At 36.4% G+C, this 27,760-nt stretch overlaps 1 protein-coding gene across 4 annotated transcripts; it reads left to right on the top strand.

The window, feature by feature from the left end:
* Positions 1–27,627, top strand: LOC144450344 (glycerol-3-phosphate dehydrogenase [NAD(+)], cytoplasmic-like). 4 transcript variants are annotated; one of them, XM_078140943.1, is made up of 10 exons: positions 1–180; positions 6,771–6,948; positions 7,276–7,416; positions 10,972–11,094; positions 13,136–13,274; positions 14,287–14,399; positions 14,983–15,213; positions 16,188–16,294; positions 21,233–21,372; positions 25,177–27,627. In XM_078140943.1, exons 1-9 carry the CDS (start codon positions 2–4, stop codon positions 21,327–21,329), a joined length of 1,308 nt encoding a protein of 435 aa, XP_077997069.1. In that variant the 5' UTR covers position 1; the 3' UTR covers positions 21,330–21,372; positions 25,177–27,627. The 4 variants fall into 4 exon arrangements, with proteins under 4 accessions (XP_077997069.1, XP_077997070.1, XP_077997068.1 ...); XM_078140944.1 differs by lacking the exon at positions 10,972–11,094; XM_078140942.1 differs by lacking the exon at positions 21,233–21,372.
* Positions 27,628–27,760: the final 133 nt, after the last annotated feature.

Below are 27,760 nucleotides of genomic sequence, written 5' to 3'. Positions count from 1 at the left end.
AATGCATAACTTACGGGGCATCGCTGTTCTCGGCCGTCAAATAGTCGGTGCTGCATCGAAATCATTGCATCGTATCACAAACTGTCCTGCCAAAGGATTAATTTACAACTCAACTTTAATAAGAAAATACACAACAATGTCTAATCTAACTAAAGTGTGTATCATCGGATCGGGAAATTGGTGAGTGTTAAGAATCGATAATATCATGTAGTATTATTCCAAATTTTGTAAAGCGTTTGGTTTTTTTCCTCTTCGCACCATTGTGTACACATACTGATAATTTGCGAACATGGCACACGTTGACAATGTACAAAATCCCTATCTCAATTCTCACCCCACTTTCACCTCAGTGGGTTATGTAACGTGGTCGTAGTGAGAAATGGCACATCCTATTCTTCGCAATGTTAAGTGTTCGACGTGAACGCTGTGATCGAGGGACTGACAAATGAAATATACACTCATCGCGTCGTGACTCCGAGAAACGTGATCAGTGATTGAAATTAATCTCTGATGACGGCCACGTGTCGTGTGTACTTAGTATGCCGTACATGATCAACATACATTGAGCTGTTGTAAAAATCAATTTGTGATTCTTGTCACGTGAAAAATGGTCTTGTCCTGCCATTAAGTCCAGCCATGCATTGATCTAGGCACGAGAAGATTGAGTAGATCTAGGCTTCTAGCTGCAATAATATTCAAGCGTTTTGTCGTTTCATGTTTGTTTTTTAGTTTAAACTTTTGACTTGCAACTACGATTGTATCTCTTTCATTGTGTGTGTTGTGTGAGGCCCCATTTATGTATGCCCTGGCCAGCTTTGCTTTGTCCGATACTTCTGCTTACGATATGGTTGACTTGGCAACGTTAGTCTTTAGACCATGGAGGTACAAGGGAGATATCTCCTTATAGTTATACATCCATATAGACCATGGAAGTATAACCCACGGTTAGACAACGAATTAAATACAATGTCATGTAGGTTGTTTCCTAGTCCTGCTTGCATACGGAGTAATCCGGAACTCGATTCTGACAATTGTCCCTACTATTTCTCCTTAGAGTCAAGTCAGCAATATAGACTCGTGCACCGCCTGTAAGCAGGGCTAGTTGTTACCCTGTCCCCCTAGTACTAACTTCATGGTCATACGTTTAAATTTACTGCCACCATAGAAGTACCACTACTTCCATGCTGTCACCATCGATCTTTATATTATCAATCGACCCAACACACTGGACGTAACACTAATAACACAGAGCAATTATTTTCTATTCTGAACTATTATTAGGGTAAATTAGGAAAATAATAGCACATTTATGAGCAGGAACAAGAGGGGTTTCTTATAACAAATGCAAATACCATTCTTGTAGTTTCTTTTTGATTCTTTCAAAGTCAAAGTCAAATGTACCTGTTTTATTGATGCACTAGACCGTAATGACTAGACCTTGAAAGTCCTTAGAAATAAAGTATCTTATTGTCATGTAGAACACTATTGCTGTAACCATGGATGTATTAGTGAGACACTAATACATCCATGCTGTAACCTAGTCCTGCTTACATGACAGTGCACGAGTCTATATTGCTGACTTGACTCTAAGGTAGTAGGAGGGACAGTTGTCAGAATCGAGTCCCGAATTACTCTGTATGCAAGCAGGACTAGCTGTAACCTTGATAGCATTATTCATAGTCAATCAGCTATCATTGTAGTTTGTGGTGATTTGGTGCAATTTCAAGTGACAGGACTCGTTAAATATATAGTAGAGTGTGTATATAGGTATATTTGTATTGTTATGAGGAGTGAGGTCACACAAGTAGAATACTATTGCTGTAACCTTGATAGCATTATTCATAGTCAATCAGCTGTAATTAGTTTTATTACGCAACATTACATACTACAATACATGTACAGCTGTGGACAGGCAAGTGGATAGATCACCTTTGTTAACGAGTGAGACTAAATTGACTACATAGATAGATTTTATGCATAAAACTTGACACAGTGTTTTCAAATCAATAGGACAACACTTCCACTGTAGTTATATCGTTTTTTCTGAATAGTAAACAGTTTTTGCAGAAATAAGCTCTGCTACCCTCATCATCATCATCATCGTCGTCGTCGTCGTCGTCATCGTCATCATCACCACCACCACCATCATCATCATCATCATCATCATCATCATCATCATCATCATCATTTCATCATCATCATATGCATAAGTTGTAGGTCAATGACCTCTTCATAGTTCCATTGAATGTTACATAGTGAAATCAGTCCAGTGCATATTTTCCTACCAATTCTTACTAATTACCAGACTAGTACATTGTGTTCATATACAAGCCTTGAAGGGGACATTTTAGTCAGTACTTATTTTTGCGGTTTTTTTTGTTTTCCAGAGAAATTAGCGAAAATAAGTCTTAGTGAAAATTCCCAGGTTTACGGAATCTAGATTACCAAATTTGTTTGGTCACTTGGTGGTAGTCTAGTACTATATTAGATCAATGGAAATTTTCACTAAATTTTTTTTTCACTAATTTTGCTCAAAAAAAAAAAAAAAAATTAGTTACTATAATAGACCTCTAATTACAAAAAAAATAGCAAATTACACTGTACATTGTACAGGGTTTGATTATTGGTATTTTAACAATTTTCAATGACTTTGATGTTGATTATAAAAATTACTCAAGTTGTTGGTTGTCAGTGGAGTGGTTAAACCACTTGCCTCTTACCACTGCAGTCCACAGGGGCGTGTAATATTTCATAGATTGTTGTTTTCCAGGTCTACAGACTAAATATAACAACCTTTTGAATATATATTCCTACCTGTATAGGGAAAGAGAGTATTTATAGTATACGTAGTACCAGAGATCGATACATTTGTAGCAGCAAGATTCGTATGATATTTTCCTAAGAAAACGGAAATCTAAGCAATAATACACGCCCCTGTGCTGCAGTCAGGGTTCGAACCCATCTAGGGTTCGATTAAATTTACCATGCTGTAAGTAAGAAGAGTGTCGTTCAGTTTGACTCTACCGAACAACACAGGTTTTCCCCAGGTACTCCGGTTTCCTCCTGCATTAACACTGAACCCATGAGGGATGGCCCTCACAGACTTCTTGGGAGACAAGTGTTTATATACTTAATTTAATGAACTATCAAGTATAAATAAAGATTATTTATTAGTACAAGTTAGAGCTGGTGTTGCTTTAAATAAATTAGTAAACTTAACTGAATTGTAGTTTGTGGTGATTTGGCACAATTTCAAGTGACTTGACTCATTAAATATAGTAGAGTTGTATATAGGTACATTTGTATTGTTATGAGGAATGAGGTCAGACAAGGTCATCTTGAGACGTGACACCATAGGTCATGACTTGGCAATATTCAATTGATTGCATCAGAAACTGTGCTATGTAGTCTAAACTAAATGTACTTAGTTGTCAAAACTAAATGTACTAAGTGGTCAAAACTAATTGTCAACTTTCAGATTTATTACTACATTAGTTAGTAGTGATATACTTTTTATTAATTTGATTTTTTTTTTTGGCTGATTTGATTATTCAGGTTTTTTTCCTTGTCTATGCTAGAGGCAAAGCTACATTATGTATTTCTGGTTGAATACGGAAACCCAGAAAGCATTGTTCGTTTAGACACCAAGTATTTTTTTTGTATATATACAATGCAATTGTAAACAATAGCTGTATCAGGCAGACTATGAAGAAGGTCTGGATGGCTAATCCATTGTTGTAAACCACAGCCTCTTTTACGACACCGTCCAAGACGCGTCTTGTTATTTCGCAGTGTCTCAGAAAAAATAAGAGGTCTGGTTTGCAAGAATGGGCTAATCAAGTGATTCACTTCCGTTCAGCAGAGTTACTAAAACAGGACACACAAAGATGAATATGTTAAAATTGAATATAAAAGGTTAACTGATTTAAATGCAAGTTAAAGTATGTGGTAGTTGAGGCCCTATCAGCTAATCTTACCAAGAGAATCTAAACCTGGTTGGATGTGCCATTCACTTAGTTATTGCATTTTGAGGGCTTCCATACTCCTCAGGTACATGAGTTCACTGACACCACATCCAAGCCAGGTATACCCATAGACCCCCCCCCCCCCCCCCCCACAAGGGACTATGGTATACCCTACTCTCCACAACCAGGCCACAAGAGATACTGTACAAACAAATCAGTGCCTGGACATCAATGAAAGGTCACAATGCAGCTTTTAATCATTTAAGACTTTGAACACCAGCATCAAATATTTCCCCAACAGCAGTATCGGAAAGGCTGCTTCAGCTGTGTGTCACGGTGAACTTTGGTGTACATGTAAATGTATTGCAATACTTCAAAATTCTTGTCAAAACTGTCAACATTTCTAGTTGGTACAAATACAGTAGACAAACATATCAAGTTAGCTGTGACCTTATATAAATGCTAATAAAATACAAACTAACAGATCTATGTTTGCAACCAGAGATGTGTATATTGTAAAACAATTGTAATAGATAGCCCATGGTAATGGTATTCCTGTTACTGTATACTCCATGTTTGGCCTTCAAGCTACTGTACAGTTATTGTACTAGTTCTAGTTTTTCTCATTTTGACTCACAACAACAAAATCTGGTTATCACTAGAGGGCACCTATAGCTTCAAGGCACTTCAAGGATTTTGGTAGAATTTGACCACCAAACTACATTGTACATGTACAGCTGTTATGATGTACAGAGTAGAACTGTGATATGATATGATATGATATGATATGATATATGTACATAATCTTTCATGTCAAAACTTGATCCCTGTCAAAATATACGTAGTTTATATCACCAGACATGTACAGGTAACAGGTGAGCCTAGATAATACAATGTAGATACAGAATGGACTTTGTACCTTACAGTACCTCCAATATTGTGGTGAGACTTGTCACTTCAGAGTTCTGAAATACCACAGGCACTGATAACTGTGTCAGTGTTTTTGCTATGGTTGGGGAACCCATTACTAGAAAGGGAGAAGGGGTAAAAATTGCGTAGTTTTACATACAATGTACCGTAATGTTGGGGAACTTACTGGGGAACCCCTGTGAGGGCGGAACATCACAGCGTATCTTACAGTCTATCTCTAAACCATAGAGATTCCATGAAGGACAAGACTAGAGTAATGTTTGTCTGGAACAATTACAGACCCCTTAGGTCACTCATATTTTCTTTGGCTGAACGAAGCAAAATATGGGGAATAAAATCTAACTGTATAGCTGTCCTACGTGTAGTTCTAACTTAATACAGTGTTTTGTATATTATATTGGTAACAGCTGTTAAATCTATTTGATGGATAGTTTTCATACCATAGGACATGGTTGTCATGCCACTGATTATAAAAATTGCTATACTCAATGTACACTAAAACCAACTTGTAGTACAGTGTACATGACTTGATGGTCCTTCAACTTGCATTACAGACATTACTCTCGCCTTAAAGGATAGGAGTTACATGTACGTGTGTAATGCTTTCGACCATCTAGGAGTTACATGTACGTGTGTAATGCTTTCGACCATCTAGGAGTTACATGTACGTGTGTAATGCTTGCGACCATCTAGGAGTTACATGTACGTGTGTAATGCTTGGGACCATCGCATCACCATATCTACATGTATGATGGCTGTATATTTGTCCGGGTCATTGTTTAGTAATGAAAGACAATTGATATTACTGTTGTTGGTCTAATTGATAGTCTAGCTGACAGCTGCTACAGATAATGTGATGCACTTTCTTAAGGTTCATTCTGATTGGTTAGATAATGTGATGCATTTTATAAGGTTCATTCTGATTGGTTAGATAATGTGATGCATTTTATAAGGTTCATTCTGATTGGTTAGATAATGTGATGCATTTATAAGGTTCATTCTGGTTGGTTAGATAATGTGATGCATTTTATAAGGTTCATTCTGATTGGTTAGATAATGTGATGCATTTTATAAGGTTCATTCTGATTGGTTAGATAATGTGATGCACTTTCTTAAGGCTCATTCTAATTGGTTAGAAAACAATGGATTGTCAGTGGTTGAGTGGTTAGCTGGTATGCCTCTTACCTCTGCAGCCTGGGTTCGTACCCAGCAGGTGTCGACTGGGTTTGATTATAATTTAACTAGGTCTGTATGCAACTTAGTCTGTAAGGTACGCTGTGACGGGGCGCCCTCACACATCGGCCAACCCCTACCATGTGTGAGAGAGGCCGGTGGGGGCAGAACATCGCGACATATCTTACAGTCTGTATGCAACTGTAACTTGAGTCCTGGACGATATTAATATTCATGATATAATTAGCATAACAATAAATAATAGTAATGAAGAGAAACAAAGGGGTGCTATATATGACTTTCACTTACATGTATGTATAACCACAGGTGTCTACAGAAGGAACTGGGCCAGCTTTGAATATCTTCCTCCTCAGTGTTTCAAACTGCCATTCTCCTCAGATGTGTTAACTTACATGTATTTTCGTTGGCATGTGTTATGATTAGTAATATATTATGCACTTGGTAACGTCCAAGAAAAATAGGATGTATTCTAGTGGATGGCAGTTTTTTGTGGTGGCTATTTTAGATACATTTAAGTGTTGGATGGGGCATCCCCTGCCAACTACCGTGAGGACGTCCCTGTCTCACTCTCCATTTTGCAATGTTTTCTCAAAATTTAAATGCTCAAAATGTACATCTACAAATTACAATGTAAGTTTGGTTCCGCCATCTTTTGATTTCTGTGCTTTATTATCTTTCTAGGGGGTCAGCTATCGCTAGGATTGTTGGTGGAAATGTTGCAAAAAATGACACATTTGAAAACAGAGTGGACATGTGGGTATATGAAGAAACAGTGAACGGAAAAAAATTGACTGAAATTATCAACGAAGAACATGAAAATGTCAAATATTTAAAGGGATATAAGCTACCTGAGAATGTGGTAAGTGAATTTAAACCAGATAGTACACTATAAACTACACGTAACTGAAAACAGGGTTAGTGAATTTAAACCAGATACTACACTATAAACTTCATACCTGATAACATGGTAAGTGTATATTTGTATCATATGTTTCTTCGAAAGTGTAGTTTATTTTCGTTATCTGGTGAAATAAATTTCTTTCATTCATTCATTTACTACACTCAGTGAGCCAGATTTATGGTAAATATGATGTCATTTCCTGTAAGCTTTTCCCAGAAACCCTTGCAGGAAATCCAAGAAATAGAACACATGTTAAATTTTGTTGTTAATTTTTGTTAAAACCAGGTTGCAAATCCAGACTTGAAGTCGTCGGCCACTGGTGCAGATATTCTTGTATTTGTTGTACCTCACCAATTTGTTCCTGGACTCTGTGAACAACTCAAAGGGGTGGTCAAACCATCTACTATCGCTGTGTCACTTATTAAGGTAAGGAAGTCACCCTCATTTTGTGATACCCTCCCTCCCTTAAAGTGGATATCCCCTGGTAGAGCAAACTAATATAGTAAAGGGGTTGGCAAGCTGATTCTGTTTGTTTGCTACTTATCAGGGAAACAGATACACCCTGATATTGTGCTACCCTCCCTACCTTCAAATGGATAGCCCCTTGTAGAGCAAACTAACATTATAATGAAGGGGTGGACAAGTTGAGTTTGTTCCTATGTCACATATATTAGGAAACAAAAGCATGCTCATATTAACCCCTCACTGCACTCCCCCCCCCCCTTAAATTTGACCGTCATGTTATAATACATACATGTGAATGTACAGGTAGATGTAGATGTACTTCAACTAGATACAACTGTATCAATTCAAGGTAAGGAATTCGGTATATTGTTCTCCTCACCCTCTCTCTGTCCCACTCTGTGCCTGTCTCTCTCTCTGTCTCTCTCTCTCTCTCTCTGCCTGTCTCTCTCTGCCTGTCTCTCTCTCTCTCTGCCTGTCTCTCTGTCCCACTCTGTGCCTGTCTCTCTCTCTGTCTCTCTCTCTGTCCCTCTCTCTCTCTCTGCCTGTCTCTCTCTCTCTCTGCCTGTCTCTCTGTCCCTCTCTGTGCCTGTCTTTCTCTTTCCCTCTCTCTGCCTGCCTCTCTCTTTCTCTATCCCTCCCTCTGCCTGTCTCTCTGTCCCTGTCTGTCCCTCTCTCTGCCAGTCTCTCTTTCTGTCCCGCTTTCCTGTTCTTTCTGTCCCTTTCTCTGCCTCTGTCTCTAGCTCTCTCTATGCCCCTGTCTCTCTGTCTCTGCCTACTTCTGTCTGTCTGTCTGTCTGTCTGTCTGTCTGTCTGTCTGTCTGTCTGTCTCGTTCTTTCTATTGATGTGTCTCTCTCAGTCCTCTCTGTCTCTTTACCCCTCCCTCTATGTCCGTCTGTTTGATTCTCGCCCTCCCCCTGTCTAAAATCCTTGTTATTGTACATACAATAACAAACTTTTTGCACATGTATTAGCCATTTGCAATGTACATGTAATGACTTACAAACATTGATTTTTCAAGTAGAAGCCATGATAAAATTGTTCTATAAATTAAAAATCCAAAATAATTATGCAATCTTGATCCATATTGCCATTTTAATATGTTAAATGAAACACTTGCACAGTATAGCACAAATATAGAAAATTATTCGTGATACTCACTGCAGTGCATCATGGGATTGCTTTATAACTGGTGCACCAATTACCATGATCAAACACCGCAATGCACCATGGGGCTTTGCAAATCTTAAAGCTGTACTAGCTATAACTGGGTATTAGTTTTTTAATCAGACAACCAACAATATATTCACTGAAAATTTGTTAAAATACCAATAATTAGATATTGTACCTGTTGGTTCAAGGTCAATTTTATCTGTAAGAAGCACAGTAATATAAGTTGAAATCATGATTGTATTAGTTCCCATCACCTACAATTACTTGCAATTTCGGAAGAACATCAAGTTGATATTGTGCCTCTATAGGGTATATCTTTGCTGTAGACCAATGCATCATGGGAGTCAGCAGAAATAATGTATTCATGGTTGAACAATGAATATTCATAACTCCTTGGTGCTTATTCCCTTCACTGTAAAATGTGTAATGAATATTCATTGTGCAACCATGAAGACATAATTTCTACTGACTCCCATGATGCAAAGGCCCTCAGCAGTAGGTGATGTAAAATCATGAAATGACTCTCCAGAACCCATAGTTTATGAAAATGCCGTTATTTCCTGGCATGACATTCTCCTTTAAAGTAGGTTTCGCACCAAAATTATTTACAAGTTATGAAAATCTAATCAAGTGTTATGAGATTCCCTCTCCTGTTGCCAGAGTTCCTAAACCTGAAGGGGAAAAAAACTAGTGTATATTACATGTACTGTGATTTGTTTTGTTGTGCAGTGATCATTTCGCCAAAGGTGGCATGAAGGTATCTGGTGTGGATTTGTAGAGATAGCTATATGGCTGTATAGTATACAAAGGGCATCTTGTGAGGTTTTGTAATGATATAGTTCTAGTTACCCATAGTCCTCTAACTTTCTGCCATTCTGTATGAATATTATGTAACTGATTGGTACAAGATGGCTGCTCAGAAATGCTAATTTACAACATGACCTCTCTAGTGTAGTTGAATACATATGCTCTTGTCGCTAACAGTATTGGAAGCATCTTGTGTTGTTTTGTAACTGTAGTGATTGGTTGACTGTCCTGTACTATCCTAGACTAATGTATGTACAGACCTTTGATTGGTTGACTGTCCTGTACTATCCCAGACTAATATATGTACAGACCTTTGATTGGTTGACTGTCCTGTACCATCCTAGACTAATACATGTACAGACCTGTGATTGGTTGACTGTCCTGTACAATCCTAGACTAATACATGTACAGACCTGTAATTGGTTGACTGTCCTGTACCATCCTAGACTAATACATGTACAGACCTGTGATTGGTTGACTGTCCTGTAACTAAACACAGACACATGGGCACCAATGTTTTGAAATGTGATGTGTGCATGGTGACTAGTTAGTTCATTTCATTTAGACAACGAAACTGTATTCATTCAAATTTGCTATTATTAAGTGTAACATGCAGTTTCTCTTTCGTGTTGGCATGGTTGAGTCTTTGAACACTAATATGAAATGGGCTGTAACAGAGCCAGTGAACACTATCATGAAATGGGCTGTAACAGAGCCAGTGAACACTGGCATGAAATGGGCTGTTCGTGTATACTACGCTGTGTGTGTAAATGCACTGGCTAAAAGTTCACAGCTTGTATGTCCCGTATACGTATCACACTGTTTAGACTGTCGACAGTCGCTCGCACCTTTTTTTCCTATGTTTTATCTAAACTTAAGTCATCGCCGCGCTCCGATCCGGCACAAGCTTGGGCCTTCGGCCCTCTATATCAGTATGCAATTGTAGTAGTATTGCACTGGATTGGAGCACGGCGACGACTTGAGTTTAGATACAATGTAGGAAAAAAAGGCGCGAGCGACTGTCGACAGTGTACACACTGTTGAAACATAGCAGAAAGCAGTATGACGCTCACAATAGCTGTGTGTGCTCTTTGGTTTTACTAGGCAAGTTGCAAAACAATATTGATGGTTGCTAAGCGATTGTCAACACTATCAATTGTTGGACATGTAAATGTAGGTGTTGCTAAGCAACTAACATTATCAATGGTTGCTTAGTAACCAGCAATAGTAGAAGATTTGTACAGATAGCTTTTCTGTTGTAGTTGAACTTCTGTTCATTGCTTAGCGTCTGTCAATATTGTCCATTCTTGTATGGCATTGACAATGACACAAATCTACATGTAGTGTTGGTTGCTTGGTAACAATGTTTACCTGGTGACTCACATTACTATTGATGGTTGCATAGCAACTGACACTGTTCAAATGGTTGCTATGCAACTATCAAAGTGTCATTAAGATGGTTGCTTAGTGACTGGAAATGAGCCAATTCTATTGGTGAAAACAACTGACACAGTTTTATTGGGTGTGGTTAACTACAGGTGCAGTTTGATACAGGACAGTTTGCCAAACAACTACTACAAAAGTATAAAAACAGAAAACGCAAGAAAACCAGTAAACATCAGAGTGATGATAAGATGATGCAGATTCATTCTAATATCAATGTATGTTTTAACTTCATACTAGCATGTCACTTACAATGTTCAGACAAAGTTTCCAAATCAGTTTTGGGGCGATATTCAAAGTTTCCACTCTAAGGCGCCATTAGTCGTAAGACTAATAATTCAGTTTTGGGGCCCATTCACTTAATATGTTCAGACTACAAACGTGAGTTTCGACTCTAAGGTGACAGAAGTTGTAAAACTGATAAACCGATCTTTGGGACCACATTCACTTACTATTTTCAGACAAACTTTCCACTCTAAGACGCCATAAGTCGTAAGACTAATAAATCGGTTTTGGGGCCCATTCACTTACGATATTCAAAGTTTCCACTCTAACGTGACATAAGTCGTAAAACTAATAAACCAGTGTTTGGGCCCCATTCACAGTGTATTTTGTACTTGACTCAGTGTCAACATAAATCACATACCAAAATCATCCAATATTAGCATAGCCTCATTCATTCCAATCAGTTAACCCTTTCATGACTAGAGACGAGTTTTAAATAATATGGGGACCCAATTTATATGAATATTTTCATAATTACAATAATATTACTTTATTAGGAAGTAACATTTCTTTAATTCCAGTCTAAAATGAAGTTGATATATGCCAAAAACTTACATAAAACAAGAATTTTGTCCAAACAATTTTGGCGGGAATGTTTTCAGTATTGAAGGGGTTAAGAGTAACCCTGAACTTTGACCCTGGAAACTGTCTCATTGAACTGTTATCTTGGAATCTAAACACTACTAACATAATCAAATGGAATTTTGTATTGACTTAAAACTTACCAGGCCCTAAACTATCATCTTGCACCAGCCCTAAATTACCTGCCCTATAAAATTACCAGCCCTAAATTACCTGCCCTAACTTACCAGCCCTAAATTACCTGTCCTAACTTACCAGCCCTAAATTACCTGCCCTAACTTACCAGCCCTATAAAATTACCAGCCCTAACTTACCAGCCCTAAATTACCTGCCCTAAATTACCTGCCCTATAAAATTACCAGCCCTAACTTTATACCAGCCCTAACTTACCAGCCCTAAATTACCTGCCCTAACTTACCAGCCCTAACTTACCTGCCCTAACTTACCAGCCCTAACTTACCAGCCCTAAATTACCTGCCCTAACTTACCAGCCTAAATTACCAGGCCTAACTTACCTGCCCTAACTTACCTACCCTAACTTACCAGGCCTAACTTACCTGCCCTAACTTACCAGTCCTAACTCACCTGCCCTAACTTACCAGCCTAAATTACCAGACCTAACTTACCTGCCTTAAGGTCGGCTTAAATTGTTTACATGATGATGTACATATCTTTTGTTGTGTCTGGTTCAAATAAGAGTTGCCTCAGAGTCAATACAACTTGTCCTGTGTGAACCTCCTAATTGTCAATGTGTGGTAGTTGTCAACTAATTTCTACTTCTACTTCTATACTGTGTAAACATCCAAAGAGGAGTATCATCACACAGACGTAACACTTATGTCATGATTCAGTGTTACTGCAGGAGGAAACCAGAGTACTCGGGGAAACATGCGTTGTTTGGTAGAGTCAAACTGAACGACACTCATCTTACTTACAGCGTGGTAAATTTAATCAAACCCTGAATGGGGTTCGAACCCCGACTACAGTGGTAAAAGGCAAGTGGTTTAACCACTCGGCCACCGACAACAACATCACTATTATACATTATCCCATTGTATTGCACTCGAGATGATACTAACGAGATGTTGGCAAAAATTTGAAATTTGCTTCTTCTTCGTTATTTATCGTATATGTATGTATCTATCTATCTATCTATCTAATAAATATATATAGCGCCAAATATCCAAAGAAAACAATGTTCAGTGGCTCTTAGAGTTAGAAAGAAGATGAAAATGCTCTCTGAAATATGTGAGTTTTCAAGCGTCTTTTGAAAATGTTTACATTAGTCATTAGACATGTTGTCTATGTGAGCTATGAAATTTGAGAGTTATCAATTCATGGTCAATTTTTGACAGTCACTACATGTACATGTTATTTGTATTGTTATTGCAGGGACTGAATATCAAAGATAAAGGTTTACAACTGATATCACATCTCATTAAAGAATCCCTTGGTATTGACTGTAATGTCTTGATGGGAGCTAATCTGGCTCCTGAAGTAGCTGCTGGTAACTTCTGTGAAACTACTATTGGTAAGTCACAATGTTATCCGCAAGTATGCCACATGTTCATCACATGTAGGTCACATGTTCATCACATAGATGTCCCATGTTAACCACAGAATGTCACATGTTCATCACATGCAGGTCACATGTTCATCACATGCATATCTCATGTTAACCACAGAATGTCACATGTTCATCACATGCATATCTCATGTTAACCACAGAATGTCACATGTTCATCACATGCATATCTCATGTTAACCACAGAATGTCACATGTTCATCACATGCATATCTCATGTTAACCACAGAATGTCACATGTTCATCACATGCATATCTCATGTTAACCACAGAATGTCACATGTTCATCACATGCATATCTCATGTTAACCACAGAATGTCACATGTTCATCACATGTTCATCACATGCAGGTCACGTGTTCACCACATGCATATCCCGTGTTAACCACAGTATGACACATGTTCATCACATACAGGTCACATGTCCATCACATGGCTGTCACATGTTAACCACACAGTGTTTCTGTTGTCCACTCACCAAATCGGAAAAACGAGAGAGAAAATCATTCAAGTAACATCAGTGAATACTTCACTCAGTCAGAATACGCCTTCAACAATGTTCACACCCTAATCATTTAACAAAAGACAATAAGGCTTTAAATATTACATCTTTTGTTGTCATAGTAATGTTAATCCGATGATTGCATGTCATGTCATATCGTTAATTGTTACAAGGTAATATGAGCCATATGAGCCAGAATCCCATTTCTGTGTGTGCTGATAGAATGCTACATGTTAGAGCAATCTAGAACGGCATTACATTATAACTTCCACATATATAAAAAAAAACGATAAAAGCGTCGCCTGAACCTACATCAGAGGCACCCAATGTTGAGTTCTCATCTATTTTATTGTTTTCTTTACTCAATTTATTCATTGCGTGGTCTTTCATTAATTCAAGCAAACACATCAATGTTTTTTTGTGAGTTGTATATTCATACATGTCTTTTATTTACAGGCGTTGTTAAGAAGGAATATGGTCCAAGACTTAAGGAGTTATTTCAAACAGACAGTTTCCGTTGTGTTGTCGTAGAAGATGCTACAACGGTTGAACTTTGTGGAGCTCTAAAGGTAACAAACAAACAAACAAACATAGTTCCATTGTATAAACTAGGGGGTGGTGGGGGAGGGGGTATAAAACTAGGGGTGGTGGGAGGGGGTGTTTGGCAGTTTTGGTGTACTTGACCATGTTCAAAAAGTTGCACATTTATTGAAACTTTATGAAGATCTAAAGGTAAGGCCTAATAAAAAAATTGTGTGGCTCCGATTATGCTCAATTTTAGAATAGGTGTGGTAGGTAGATTTTTTATTTTATTTTATCAATTTTTTTTCATATGTGAGTGTCTAGTTCATGTAGTTATGTTTTCCATTGTTTTCCATATGGTCTCTGTGTTATTGGTTTCTTCTCATCAGATATACAGCCATTACAGATTGGAAGAACAGTTTTATACTGTCTTTTTAAGTTGATGTCAGTTTCTACATCCACTGTTTCTTGCAAGACTTCACAATTTTTGCGATTTTATTATTTTTCTCTTTTAGTTTAGGATTGGTAGTGAAAAACTAGGTGGGGGTCGGGTAACTGGAACCAAATAATTATTTTTTATTAGGCCTAATATAATGATGATTTTACTAAACTCTTTCTCCTTGGTAATAGAATGTTGTGGCTGTCGGTGCTGGTATCGTTGATGGTTTAGGTTACGGTGATAACACGAAAGCTGCCGTTATACGTCTTGGTTTGATGGAAATGGTAAATTTTGCACAGACTTTCTACGAGGGCGTTAAAATTGATACGTTTCTAGAGAGTTGCGGTGTTGCCGATCTAGTTACAACGTGTTATGGTGGACGTAACCGTAGAGTAGCTGAAGCATTTGTCAGAACAAAGAAGGTATGTACATGTATACCTCAATGTTTTTGATTTAGTAATGAGTTGTGTTGGACATTATATTGTCAGTTGGTGACTGAAATTTTCCTCAAAACGAAGCTGGTATGTGACATCTACTAGTGCCCAAATGAGACCAGGCAATAAGCGTTTCGTAACATATCAAATTCTTTCCAGTCAAAGAAAATCAGTGGTAAGACTCCAGTACAGTGTGCCCACTAATGATATCCAAATTTTGTTGTTGTGAGTCAAAGTGATAAAAACTGGGATTTTTGTGAGTCACCATATAGTAAGATATAGGGGAACATCAAATTTGGTGCATCAGTAGAAATTGTGTGTGTCAGTGGCATGTCAAATTGGCTTAGAGGGCACACTCACCACATAGTACGAGATAGGGGAACACCAAATTTTGGTGCGTCACTAGAAATTGTGTGTGTCAGTGGCACGTCAAATTGGCTTAGAGGGCACACTCACCACATAGTACGAGATAGGGGAACACCAAATTTTGGTGCATCACTAGAAATTGTGTGTGTCAGTGGCACGTCAAATTGGCTTAGAGGGCACACTCACCACATAGTACGAGATAGGGGAACACCAAATTTTGGTGCATCACTAGAAATTGTGTGTGTCAGTGGTGCATCAATTCGGCTTAGCGGGCACACTCACCACATAGTAAGAGATAGGGGAACACCAAATTTTGGTACATCACTAGAAATTGTGTGTGTCAGCATCTTGGTCATCTTAGTAGGCACATTGCTCCAGTGTTACTGTTATAGTGCCCCAGTGAGTCACTACTTCATATCATGTGATACAATCTAAGCCAATCACTGAAAGTTATATGAAAACATGTGATACAATTTAAGCCAATCACTGAAGGTTATATGAAAACAAAATGGATACCTTGTTGTTGTTTTTTTGAGACAATCTGTTGCCAAGTTGTGTCCCATGTCTCACTTGATTCATTGTTGTCATTTTTTCAGTCAATCAAAGAGTTGGAAGTTGAGATGTTAAATGGACAAAGTTTGCAAGGTCCTCATACAGCCATTGAAGTAAATACAATGTTAAAAAATAAGGAAATGGAAGAAAAGTAAGTAGTCTTGCCACTAGAGGGCACCCTTCTTGTGTAACACATTTCTTTATTTGTAATAAGGGATCCTTTCTATGAATCATAACTTTATTTCCATCAACAGAGGGCTCCCTTCACTATATCAAGGCACGAGTCGGTGTTCTCTTGACTGGATTTTGTCAACAGAGGGCGCCCTTCTGAAGTTCATTGGACCATTAACTTTACTTTTATTTACAGAGTGCTGTCTTGAATAAGAATCCATCTAAACAACTGATGTCAGTGAAGTTGAGAAGATTAAATTTTCTCATGTTAATTGTACAGTAGTGCATCAATAGAGGGCGCTCTTCGATGTTGCCCTAATTTCATCCTTGATAAAGCTGAGTCACAACAACTTAAGACTGGCTAGAGAAGTTAGAGTAGTTGTCTTGTAATCTGTGGGTTGTAGGGTCAAGCCCTGGCACTGCCACTCTTTCCAAATGGCTAAAAGTCCTCAGGCAAGATGTGAACCATGACTGTGCCTCAGTCAACCCAGCTGTATAATCGGGGACCTGGTAGGATAGAGGTTGCAATGTGAATACTTTAATCCTATGCACTTATAGAGGCTGCAATGGATTGTATGCTCCACAGGGAGTTGAAGAAGTATAAAAAGCCATTGTCATATTATTGGTCTGTACCATGGAAATAAAAGTAAAGTGCTTTGAGCACAGAGTGGGAAACACTATATAAAAACTAACGTTATTATTATTATTATTTTATATTAAAGGTGTTTTGTTCATATAACCTCTAGGGGGCGCTCTTCAATATCATATTCTATCTTTTGACTTATTACCTTTGTTTGTTTGTTTGTTTGTTTTTTATTTATATTTGCTTGATTTTGTTGCCATCATTTTCTATTTCAAAGGTTGAAGTACAGGTTGGTTGTCATTTTATTCGGGAACTTAAGATAAGTTTAAAACGGTTCTTACGAAATATTGGACTTTTCATGCATATTCAAAAAATTAAAATTCTACAGAAATGTAGTAAATAAAACATAAAAAAAAGTCATTTTAATCAGATTCATAATTCAAATTAGATTTCCAGTGTTCTCCCCAGGATAGATTGCATGCATGGATGGTGGTTAATTTGCATTATAATTTACATATTGAAAATAATTTGCATAATGATATGCATAGTGAGGAGCATATAATATGCATGTATTCAGCATTGACGCGTACTCTGTCATGTTTATATTGAAAACATACACACATGGACATGCTTGAGCCATGTGAGAATACCTGTACCGGTATTATTGCCATCTAGAGGCAAGGACTGTGTTAGCACTCTACTTTCTGTATAGTGGAGAGAACACAGCATGGTAGAAACCTGCCTAGTACATGTATGACTGCCTGGGCGGCAAGGACTGTGTTAGCACTGTCCTTTCTCTATAATGGGAAGAACACAGCATTGTAGAAACCTGCCTAGTACATGTATGACTGTCTGGGTGGTAAGGATGATGTTAGCACTGTACTTTCTCTATAATGGGAAGAACACAGCATTGTAGAAACCTGCCTAGTACATGTATGACTGTCTGGGTGGTAAGGATGATGTTAGCACTGTACTTTCTCTATAATGGGAAGAACACAGCATTGTAGAAACCTGCCTAGTATTAGTGTGACTGCGTGGATGGTAAGGATGGTGTTAGCACTGGGCATTATCTATAGTGGGGAGAACACTGAATTTCATATCATTTATATAGACTACATTTTAATAGTGAAAACACTACATGAAATACATATACAAATGCAGATCTTAAACCCACAAAGTAAAGATTAGCCAAGAAACCATGATATTAAATCTAATGGTTGCCATGGTAATAGATACTCAAGTAGTTCTCATGATAATTTGTCAAACAATTCATTTAGATTTAGAAATGTATCATCAATTAGTTGCCATGGTAACACATTGTTCAGTAATCCAAAATGTCTCCATGAAAACACTTTGGTAAGCAGTTTATATTGTCAAGTAGTTTCCATGGTAACACATCACATGACCACCTGACATCAAGTCACATTCCAGCATTGTACATTCTCAGTTTTGTATTTTATAGGCGTGAATAATGTTTTTTTTTAAATAAGAAAATAATATAATAAAAAACGGGTAGCTTTAAGACTATGCTATAGACATCAACAGAAACCCATGCATTCAAAACATATACACATCACACATTCCAGCTTCAAAATGATGGTCCTATGTTAAAAGTTGCCTACTCCAAATATACAAAGCCAAGTTTCTGGCTTGCGTAATATCCACTGTACACATTCATGATCACAGGTTAGAGTTGTCACCTTGGAATTTTCCAAGTCGTCGGTTTGAGATTTATCACTACGTTTTCTGGATGGCGAAAGTCTTTCAGTACTATTTGAACATCCATTTTGTTCCAAGTCAACTTAGCTGTGTAAATGGGGACCAGATAGGATAGAGGTTGCTTTATGGAGGTTATATTGTCTTATACATGTAGTTATATTGTGCACTCTCGGGAAACATTCTGTGTTGGGGTGACTCACTGTCCCTCAAGGAAACAGATGTATGATGTTGCTCTCGCGATCAGTCCACATGCGTATAATATTTGCAATGGTAGTATGGATTGTATGCTCCCCAGGGAGCTGAAGAAGATGTTAGTTTTGACGATCACTTTCTCCCCATCTCCTATTATCGATAACAATCCCTGCTTATCTAGCTTTCTTACCTTTCTTCTCTTCATCCTTCCTTTACCTCTGTTATATGTATACTCTGTATCTCCATGACTACCATGTTTGTATTACCATGACAACAGTAAGCTGATGTATTGTGTCTATCCTTTGAATACTGTGTATTGTTTGATGTATCCTGTCTGTTATAATTCAAAATCTTCTCTCCTTATATACTGAACTGTATCTATCTGTTTTACTTTTTTGGGGGCTGTATTATTATTCTGTTTATCTTTATGCTTGTATCTTTACTGTTCTTGTTGTTTATGTCTCTGTCTGTCATTGTGTCTGTCTACCTGTATATTTGTCTGTCTGTCTGTCTGTCTGTCTGTCTATCTATCTGTCTCTCTGTTGCTGTCTGTCTGTGTCAGTGTGTCTGTGTCTGTGTGTGGCTGTCTCGGTTCATATGTCTCTGCCTGCCTGTTTGTCTGTCTGTCTGCCTGCCTGCCTGTCTGTTTCAGTGTCTATCTGTATGTCTACCTGTTTGTCTGTCTGTCTGTCTGTCTGTCTGTCTGTCTGTCTGTCTGTCTGTCTGTCTGTCTGTCTGTCTGTCTTTCTTTCTTTCTGTCTGTCTCTTTCTATCTGTCTGTCTGTTTGTCTGTCCTTCTGTCTATCTGTCTGTTCATCTGTTTAATTACCTTTATCTCCTTTCTACACATACACATATATCATACGCCTACTAACTGTTCTATCTGTTTGTCTCTCTACATACATGTATTCTGATCAGTACAGTACAGCATACAAATCATTTTTAATCTGGGCTGACATCAGTCTAGTCCAAATCTAACACCTATCTCTTTATCAATTCTACTCTTTCCATCCTAGTCCCAGCAATGTGAAATGCAAAGCAGTAAACAAAATGAAATCTGCATCTGTGTTCATCATAATTCAAATATGCAAATGTGCTTTGCTAATGTGTTTTAAACATTGCAGGCTGTGTTCATTACCTCATCAAGTTAATGATTGCATGTTTTCATAAATTTTTTAAAATTATGCTTTTGTTTGATTATTTTGTTAATTATTATACAACTGGGAACACTCAAGTAAAGTATTTCTCCTGTTAATAGCATTCATATCAAGTGGAAAATAAAACTCTTTTAATTTCTTTAAAAGTGAACACTACCTCCGAGGAAATAGAGACATTTTCATAAACTATGGGTTCTGGAGTCATTTCATGAGTTTACATCACCTATAATTACTGGTGATTTCAGAAAAAACATAAAGTTGATCTTATGCCTTTATAAGGCCTCTTTCCTATTGGCTAGTGCATCATGGGAGTCAGCAGAAATTATGTATTCATGGTTGAACAATGAATATTCATGAGATGTTTACACTGAAGGGAATAAGCACTTAGGAGTGATGAATATTCACTGCTAACATTGTTTACAGATTGATTACATTGCCACATACTGGGCTGATAATTAAGGCAAATGAAACAGTATATGTTTACACTTGATATGGATGCTATAAACGATTATGGCAAGTTATGGAAACATTTTACTTGAGAGAGATATGAGTTGTATAAAATTATCCATAATTTATGCATGATGTTGGCTGTTTTTTTCATAATGCCAAACTTTCTTTTTTAAATAATTTGTTATAATTTTTATGTTTATTATTATTTTACATTGTGCCCATTAATTGTTGCTTTATATTTGTTGATTGTTTGTAATTTATTGCAATTTATGCTAAGAGTAATAATTGTTTTATTTATGTATTTGCATCTTGTATATTTTATTTCATTTGCCAAAATATTGAGTTCTTGCATAAATTTCATTGTGTTATGCATAAATCAGGTATATTTGTTGTTATGCCATGTATCATGCATATTGTATATATATGTGCCACGTACCATGTATAATGTATGTATTTGTGCCATATACTTTGCACAATGTACATGTATGTACGGTATATGTGCCATGTACTGTGTATATTGTATGTATATGTGCCACGTACCATGTATAATGTATGTATATGTGCCACGTACCGTGTATATTGTATGTATATGTGCCACGTACCATGTATAATGTATGTATATGTGCCATGTACCATGTATAATGTATGTATATGTACCATGTATAATGTATGTATATGTGCCATGTACCATGTATAATGTATGTATATGTGCCATGTACTGTGTATATTGTATGTATATGTGCCATGTACCATGTATAATGTATGTATTTGCTCTGTTTGCTTATGTACCTCTGCCTATCCTATGCTATCTATACAGGTTCCCATTATTTACTGCTGTACACAAAGTGTGCAGTGAAGGCTTGCCTCCAGAAAAGATGGTAGACTGTCTTAGTTCACATCCGGCACATTTGTAAATCAACCAATCGCAGCCTGTTTTACATTCAGTATTTACAAGTGGTGAGAGACATCCTAGTCAAAATTGATAATATATGTGCCCTAACACTATAATGGTGTTTGTATAACACTACTTTCCATGTGTAACACTATACATGTATAGTGTTCGTGTTCTGTGTATAACACTATAGTGTTTCCTTTTATGTGTAACACTTATGAGTTCACTGGATGTGGTTGTTTGATGTAAAACACTAATGCTAGGGAATTCTGTTGCAAGGAAAATATCTCGGTGTTTAATCTTCCACTGTATTGCTATGCCTTTGTATACACTAGAGACATTTTATTTTTGCACTTGTGGTCGTTTTTCTTGGTAAAAAAGGTTGCTGTGTTATGGGACTGTGTTAGCTGCAACTGGAATATGTTTTGAAACTGTTTTGTTAGACATAATGTCTAACTCATTATATCGTCCATCCTGTACAGTATTGAATCACCTGTGGATAAACTATTTGTATAGCAGTACACATAGTATGGTGCAATATAACCAATCAAATTGATTTTTGGGTCCGCACCCGAAAATCACAATCTGGATTTCAACTTATTACTATACTACTTCTAGATAAAGTAGACCTCTAATTGACATATACAATGTCTAATTATTGTCACTTTTACGATTTTCAGTGAACATGGTGTTGGATATCTAATATAAAAAAATGACATTCCAGTTGCAGCTAATGCCGTTTTCAATACTAACAAGTGGTTGTGTATTATTTTGTGGCAAATCTTAATAACCTGGTGATGGATTCTGTTTAAAACATATAATACAATACTCTATAACTTGGTGATTCTTTGAGAAGTGTTGTAGCTTGATTTCTGATAGCAGAATTGACAATCCTTCTAGGCATGCCCAAGTTTTGTTATAAGGGAAATGCTAACTCTATTGTTTACATGTCTAGGTGACTGTGTATGGTACCTATGTTTACTAAGTCAGAGAATGGTGACTGTGTATGGTACCTATGTTTACTAAGTCAGAGAATTTACAGCCCATTTCAAGTTTCCATAAAACCAGCTCTGTTTGATACAACCATAAGAAACTGCACATTACACTTAATAATAGCAAGATTGAATGAATAAAGTTTCTTGCAATATTTTATCTAAATGAAATGAACTAAAGTGGCACCATGCGGGCATCAAACCCAAACACCAAAACATGGACGCACATGTGTCACCGTGTAGTTGTAGTACCGATACCTGTGAACGTTCTTTAAATGTTTTTTTTTTCAAAATTAACAAATTGTAGTAAGAATGTCTGACCTTAGTAACAAGTGTAGAATGTACAGTTTCTTATTGGTTTTTATGTGGTTGTATGAATTACAGCCAGTGAATTTGAAAGAGGCTGTATGCGGTATGCTTGCAGTGTTCAACATCGTCGTTTCAGCTAACTTGGTGATTTTGTGTGGCATACTTGTGATCCTTAAGAAACAATAATAATATAAGTGTACTACTAACATGGTTATTCTGTGGTGTGGATCGCTCACTTTTCTGCTTACCTTGTAGTGTTGTATAGTACACCTGTGTTCTATGTGGTCCATAATTCTATTCCTAACTTGATGATTCCCGGGTAATAATATTTACAGAGTTTTACATGAAACACTCACTTTTCTGCTAATCGTGTAGTGATGTATAGTACACTTGTGTGTACACTTGTGTTCTATGTAGTCCATAACTCTACTTCTAACTTGATGATTCCCGGGTAATCATATTTAGAGTTCTACGTGAAATACTCACTTTTCTGCTAACTTGGTGTCCTTGTATGGTTAACGTATTATGTTCTATGCATATAGAACATCAGATAACCATCACTACTGTATGTCTTAGATGGAAAAAGTCACTTTTCTAAAAATTGAGTGACTAATCAACATGTCACCCTAACTGGTTAACTTTCCTGATATCTGGTGATTCACTGAAACCTTTCACATACATACATGCATACACACATACATACATACATACATACATACATACATACATACATACATACATACATACATACATACACAATACATACATACATACATACATACATACATACATACATACATACATACATACATACATACATACATACATACACAATACATACATACATACATACATACATACATACATACACAATACATACATACATACATACATACATACATACATACATACATATACACATACATACATACATATTCATGCTACCATATCACAGTATATTTCCTTTATTGTCAACGTAACCCACATTAAACCAAGTTAGTATCATCCTTATATGATGACGGTACAGAGGAATATCTGTTGATAAATCTCACATTCACATGATTTCATCCAAACCATCACTTAGTAACCATCAATGACAACCACTTATGCCAATAACGTCATAATTACTACCTCCAACCTTACTGTGCTGTCAAGATACATTGTTAGCTGGTCGTAACTCCCAGCCCTCGTATTCTCCACTTGTGTTGAGAAAATTTCCAACCGATTCAGGTAGCCATAAATTGTTATCAAGCACCCTTAGGGTTAAATTTACATAATATGTAAATAAGATGTAAATTAACACATCTCCACTACATGTGTTGCCTACACTTAGTGTAATGTGTTACATTTAATGGCTCATTTGAATATTGACAATTTAGCTTGTTGGTGTAAGTTTGTGTATGACGCCATGAGTGCAATCAGAACCAAGGGCTTGCAGGTATGACCATCTAATGATGTATCTTGAAACTGATTACATGTACAAGACTCCAGGTCCTTTAGTCAATTACTAGTTGTTATGGTAACTTACTATTGGAGTTATTTTTCATCTTTTAATATGATTCCTTTTGTCAATAATTCTCTTTGGTTCACTTTGACTAATACACCATATATGCATATTCTAAACTCCTATTAAGCATTCTCTGACAATGTTTTTGATTTTCATCATATTTTCTTGACTTCTGATATTGGGTGGTTGTTTTTTTGGTTGGTTGGTTGGTTGGTTGGTTGGTTAGTTGGTTGGTTAGTTCGCTAGTGGATTGATTGGTTGGTTGATTGATTAATTGATTGATTGATTGATTGATTCTATCTTTAGAATACTCAAACTTTAGATAAATGTAATTCTGTGATCTTTCACATGACCTTTGACCTGGTGTTACTACCTCTCAGATAGATACCTTAAATATGTCACTTTTGTTTCACTTTTTTCTTCTTCTTTATTTCATTTCAAATTCCAACATCATTTATCATTATCATTTATCACCATCAACATAATAATAACTCCAATTGTGATAAAAATTCATGCTGTATTAAAAGGTGTTAATCATAAACACAGAATCTGGTGTGTTTTATTTGCATGCTTGACATAATTTAAATAACTGTAACCATGGAAACTGATGATAATAAGTGTATCATCTCATGACAGTGGTAGTAAAAAAACACTCGCCTCAATAAATTTCTTATCATATAATACAAGTATTTATTTCTGGAATTGATGTCAGTATTTTGTACTTAAGGATTACCTCCTTAATTCCACATTATTCCTGGAAGTGTATTATATTCCATGGATAATCCTGAATTATTGGTCAAATTCCATGTTTTTTCTTTGAATCAAAAAATGTATTCCTGGAAAAGCGAAATATTCCATGGATAATCCTGAATTTATTGGTCATATTCCATGTTTATTCCTGGAAATACAAACAATTTCACGGATAATCTTAAATTCATTCGCCATATTTCATGGTTTTCCCTGCAATGAAAACATTTATCTCATGATTATTCCTGGAATTACTGACTGTTCTATGCTTTATTCCATGTCAACTAATACTATCCCATGGTTTCCCATTTCAGCTTTCCACTGTTCACAGCCATATATCGGATATGCCATGAAGATTTCCCACCAGAAGATATGATTAAGTGTCTTCATGATCATCCTGAACATATGTAAACAACAACAACAACAACAACAACAAAGTGTTTACTAGAGTACTTGAGATTTCCATGGGAATAGATGTCTACAAACTGCAGTGGAGTTCCCAAACTGACCTCTAGGTGGCAGTATAATCAGCTGATTATAGAAGTTCTTATGACTTTCTTAGAATGATGAATACCTCAAACTACCTAACTTCGAGAATTACTGATACACTGCCACCTAGTGGTCTGTAACTATAGAGTTTGTCACAGTTGACCTCTAGGTGGCAGTATAACTAGTTAATATTCACATTCACATCACTTTCTTAGATTGATAATACATCAAACTACCTAACATCAAGAATTGACTGATCATACTGCCACCTAGTGGTCAGCTGTGGAGATTGTTACAGCTGACCTCATGTTGGCGATATAATTTGCTGTAAGACCAGTTAAAGCTCAGTTTTGTATGATATAAATTAAACTATGTGAGTTTTAATCTTTGGAATTAATTGATCCTTCTAGCTGATGAATATTTTGGTCAAATTGTCTTGAGTCTTCAGTACAGAAGAACCAGTCGTTTTACAACTCAATTAATCCAACTGAAATTGAAAACTAATCACCGTCATTACTCTAGAAGTTATTACAAATGTGTAATGTTGATATGCAGATAACATTTTTATTTAAAAGAATGGTTATATTGCATGTTATTAGAAATGAATTATTAACAATTTTATCATGGTGTGCTACTTGAAAAATCAATGTGAAACAACAGACCAAGTTGCAGAAAGCTAAAAAAAAATGTGTAGAAAGTTTGGTATTGTACGTACAATAACACAGATTTTACACATTTTTTTTAGCTTTGCAATTTATTGAGTTACAAACATAGACTTGGCATATGTTGTTTCACATTGATTTTTCAAGTAGGAAGCCATGATAAAAATGTTTTATAAATCAAAAATCAAAAATAAATACCCACCATCATCCATATATATGGCCACTTTATCAGGATAGTAGAGAATATACGTTGAGATTGATTAATGAGTTTGTTATACATTTTTAAATCGCTAAACTTGAAACAAAAGTCATCCGGCTCAACAAAAATCTTACTAACAGTGCTACATTTTATTGTCTGGCTCAAAAATCATGCTGACATTGCTACATTTTATCGTAGGGCAAAAAAAATCCCAACACTTACATTTTATCATCTGGCTGAACACAAATCGTACCAAATGAGATTTTTTTTGAGCCAGACGATAAAATTTAGCAATGATGGTAAGATTTTTGTCAGCAAAACAATGTTTTGTTTCAGTTTCGAGATTTTAATTTTAATTTGTTGAAAAAACTAGAAAAGAAGGCATCGTGAGCTCAGAATATCTTTAATGGCTGTGAATAAGATGCAGCTGTGTTCTTTATTTTAACATTTTTGTAGCATTATTTTCCTTTTATCTTGTGTGTATGTTGTGTAAAAGATTTGGAATCAGGTCTTCCTAGTACATGTGTTATGAGTAGATGTTATTCCCCGATATTTTTCGTCATTCAGCTGACGAAATTATGAGTGACTTAAGGGGCCTTGTCACTACGAGTCACTAGAGTAGTGAAAACCCCTTAACTCATGGGTATTTTCCGGCTGAATGAAGAAAAATATTGGGGAACATTATGATTATACCTCCTCAAGCATTATTTTGAAAAAAATTGTGAAAAATAATGGCAATTTGGAATATTTTGACTCATGTTCCAAGCACCACAAAACCAGTGATGTAGACACAGATTGCCGTGACATAAAACGACCAGGGTATACAATTCATATTTTCTGTTCAAACACAATAACTTGGCTTGAGTATAATGGTATAATAAATAAAGGGTGAAGTTTTTGTGAAACGATGCATGCATATGGAATGTTATGTAAGTTCTTAATTTTAAGCGAAATTTTAGAGTGAAGCTCTGTGCAGTAAACTTGACCTTCCAAATGACCTTGTTATTGTTTTAGAAGAACAATGACCTCTGCAATGATCTTTGACCTTGTACACAAAACATTAATGTAATGTAAACTTAGTGACATTTGCATACACCTTGCTTTAGGACAGTCAACTGTAGAGGGCGTAGTCCAACTGTATGGGTGTGTTTGATTTGAAATCATATACAGTGTATAAATTCCTGACGTTCACCCAACTGTAGAGGATAGTTGCTAACTTTTTGGTTTCCTTCGTTTGAAGTACTTACTAAATTCCTGGTGACATCACTACTTGTTATAAGACAAATTGTTGTTATAGTAACAATAAATTATTGTCATAGTAACAACAAATAATCATAAACACAAACGAGTCTGTTATGTTGTAGGAGTGTCGATCAGTTTTCGTTTTAAACCCTGTGATAATTTTATTATTAAATGTGGAAAAAAAATTTGAAATAAAGTATTGTCTTTTGTTAAGATTTTAACTTTTGTATTTGTGTGTATGTATGTGTATATAAAATATATGTAGGTGTATGTATGTTTGTATGTATGTATGTATGTATGTATGTA

Source organism: Glandiceps talaboti, chromosome 19 (assembly GCF_964340395.1).
Source record: "Glandiceps talaboti chromosome 19, keGlaTala1.1, whole genome shotgun sequence".
In the NCBI taxonomy this organism is placed as follows: domain Eukaryota; kingdom Metazoa; phylum Hemichordata; class Enteropneusta; family Spengelidae; genus Glandiceps; species Glandiceps talaboti.
Note: the sequence above shows the minus strand (reverse complement) of the source record. Positions and strands in the feature narration are given on the sequence as shown.

Bases quoted from the DNA above. Each gene is read 5' to 3' on its own strand.
- LOC144450344 (XM_078140942.1), top strand. From the start codon at position 2: ATGCATAACTTACGGGGCATCGCTGTTCTCGGCCGTCAAATAGTCGGT. The intron at 6,949-7,275 runs GTAAGTGAATTT...TGTTAAAACCAG, and splicing joins ATAAGCTACCTGAGAATGTG to GTTGCAAATCCAGACTTGAA. The intron at 15,214-16,187 runs GTATGTACATGT...TCATTTTTTCAG, and splicing joins CATTTGTCAGAACAAAGAAG to TCAATCAAAGAGTTGGAAGT.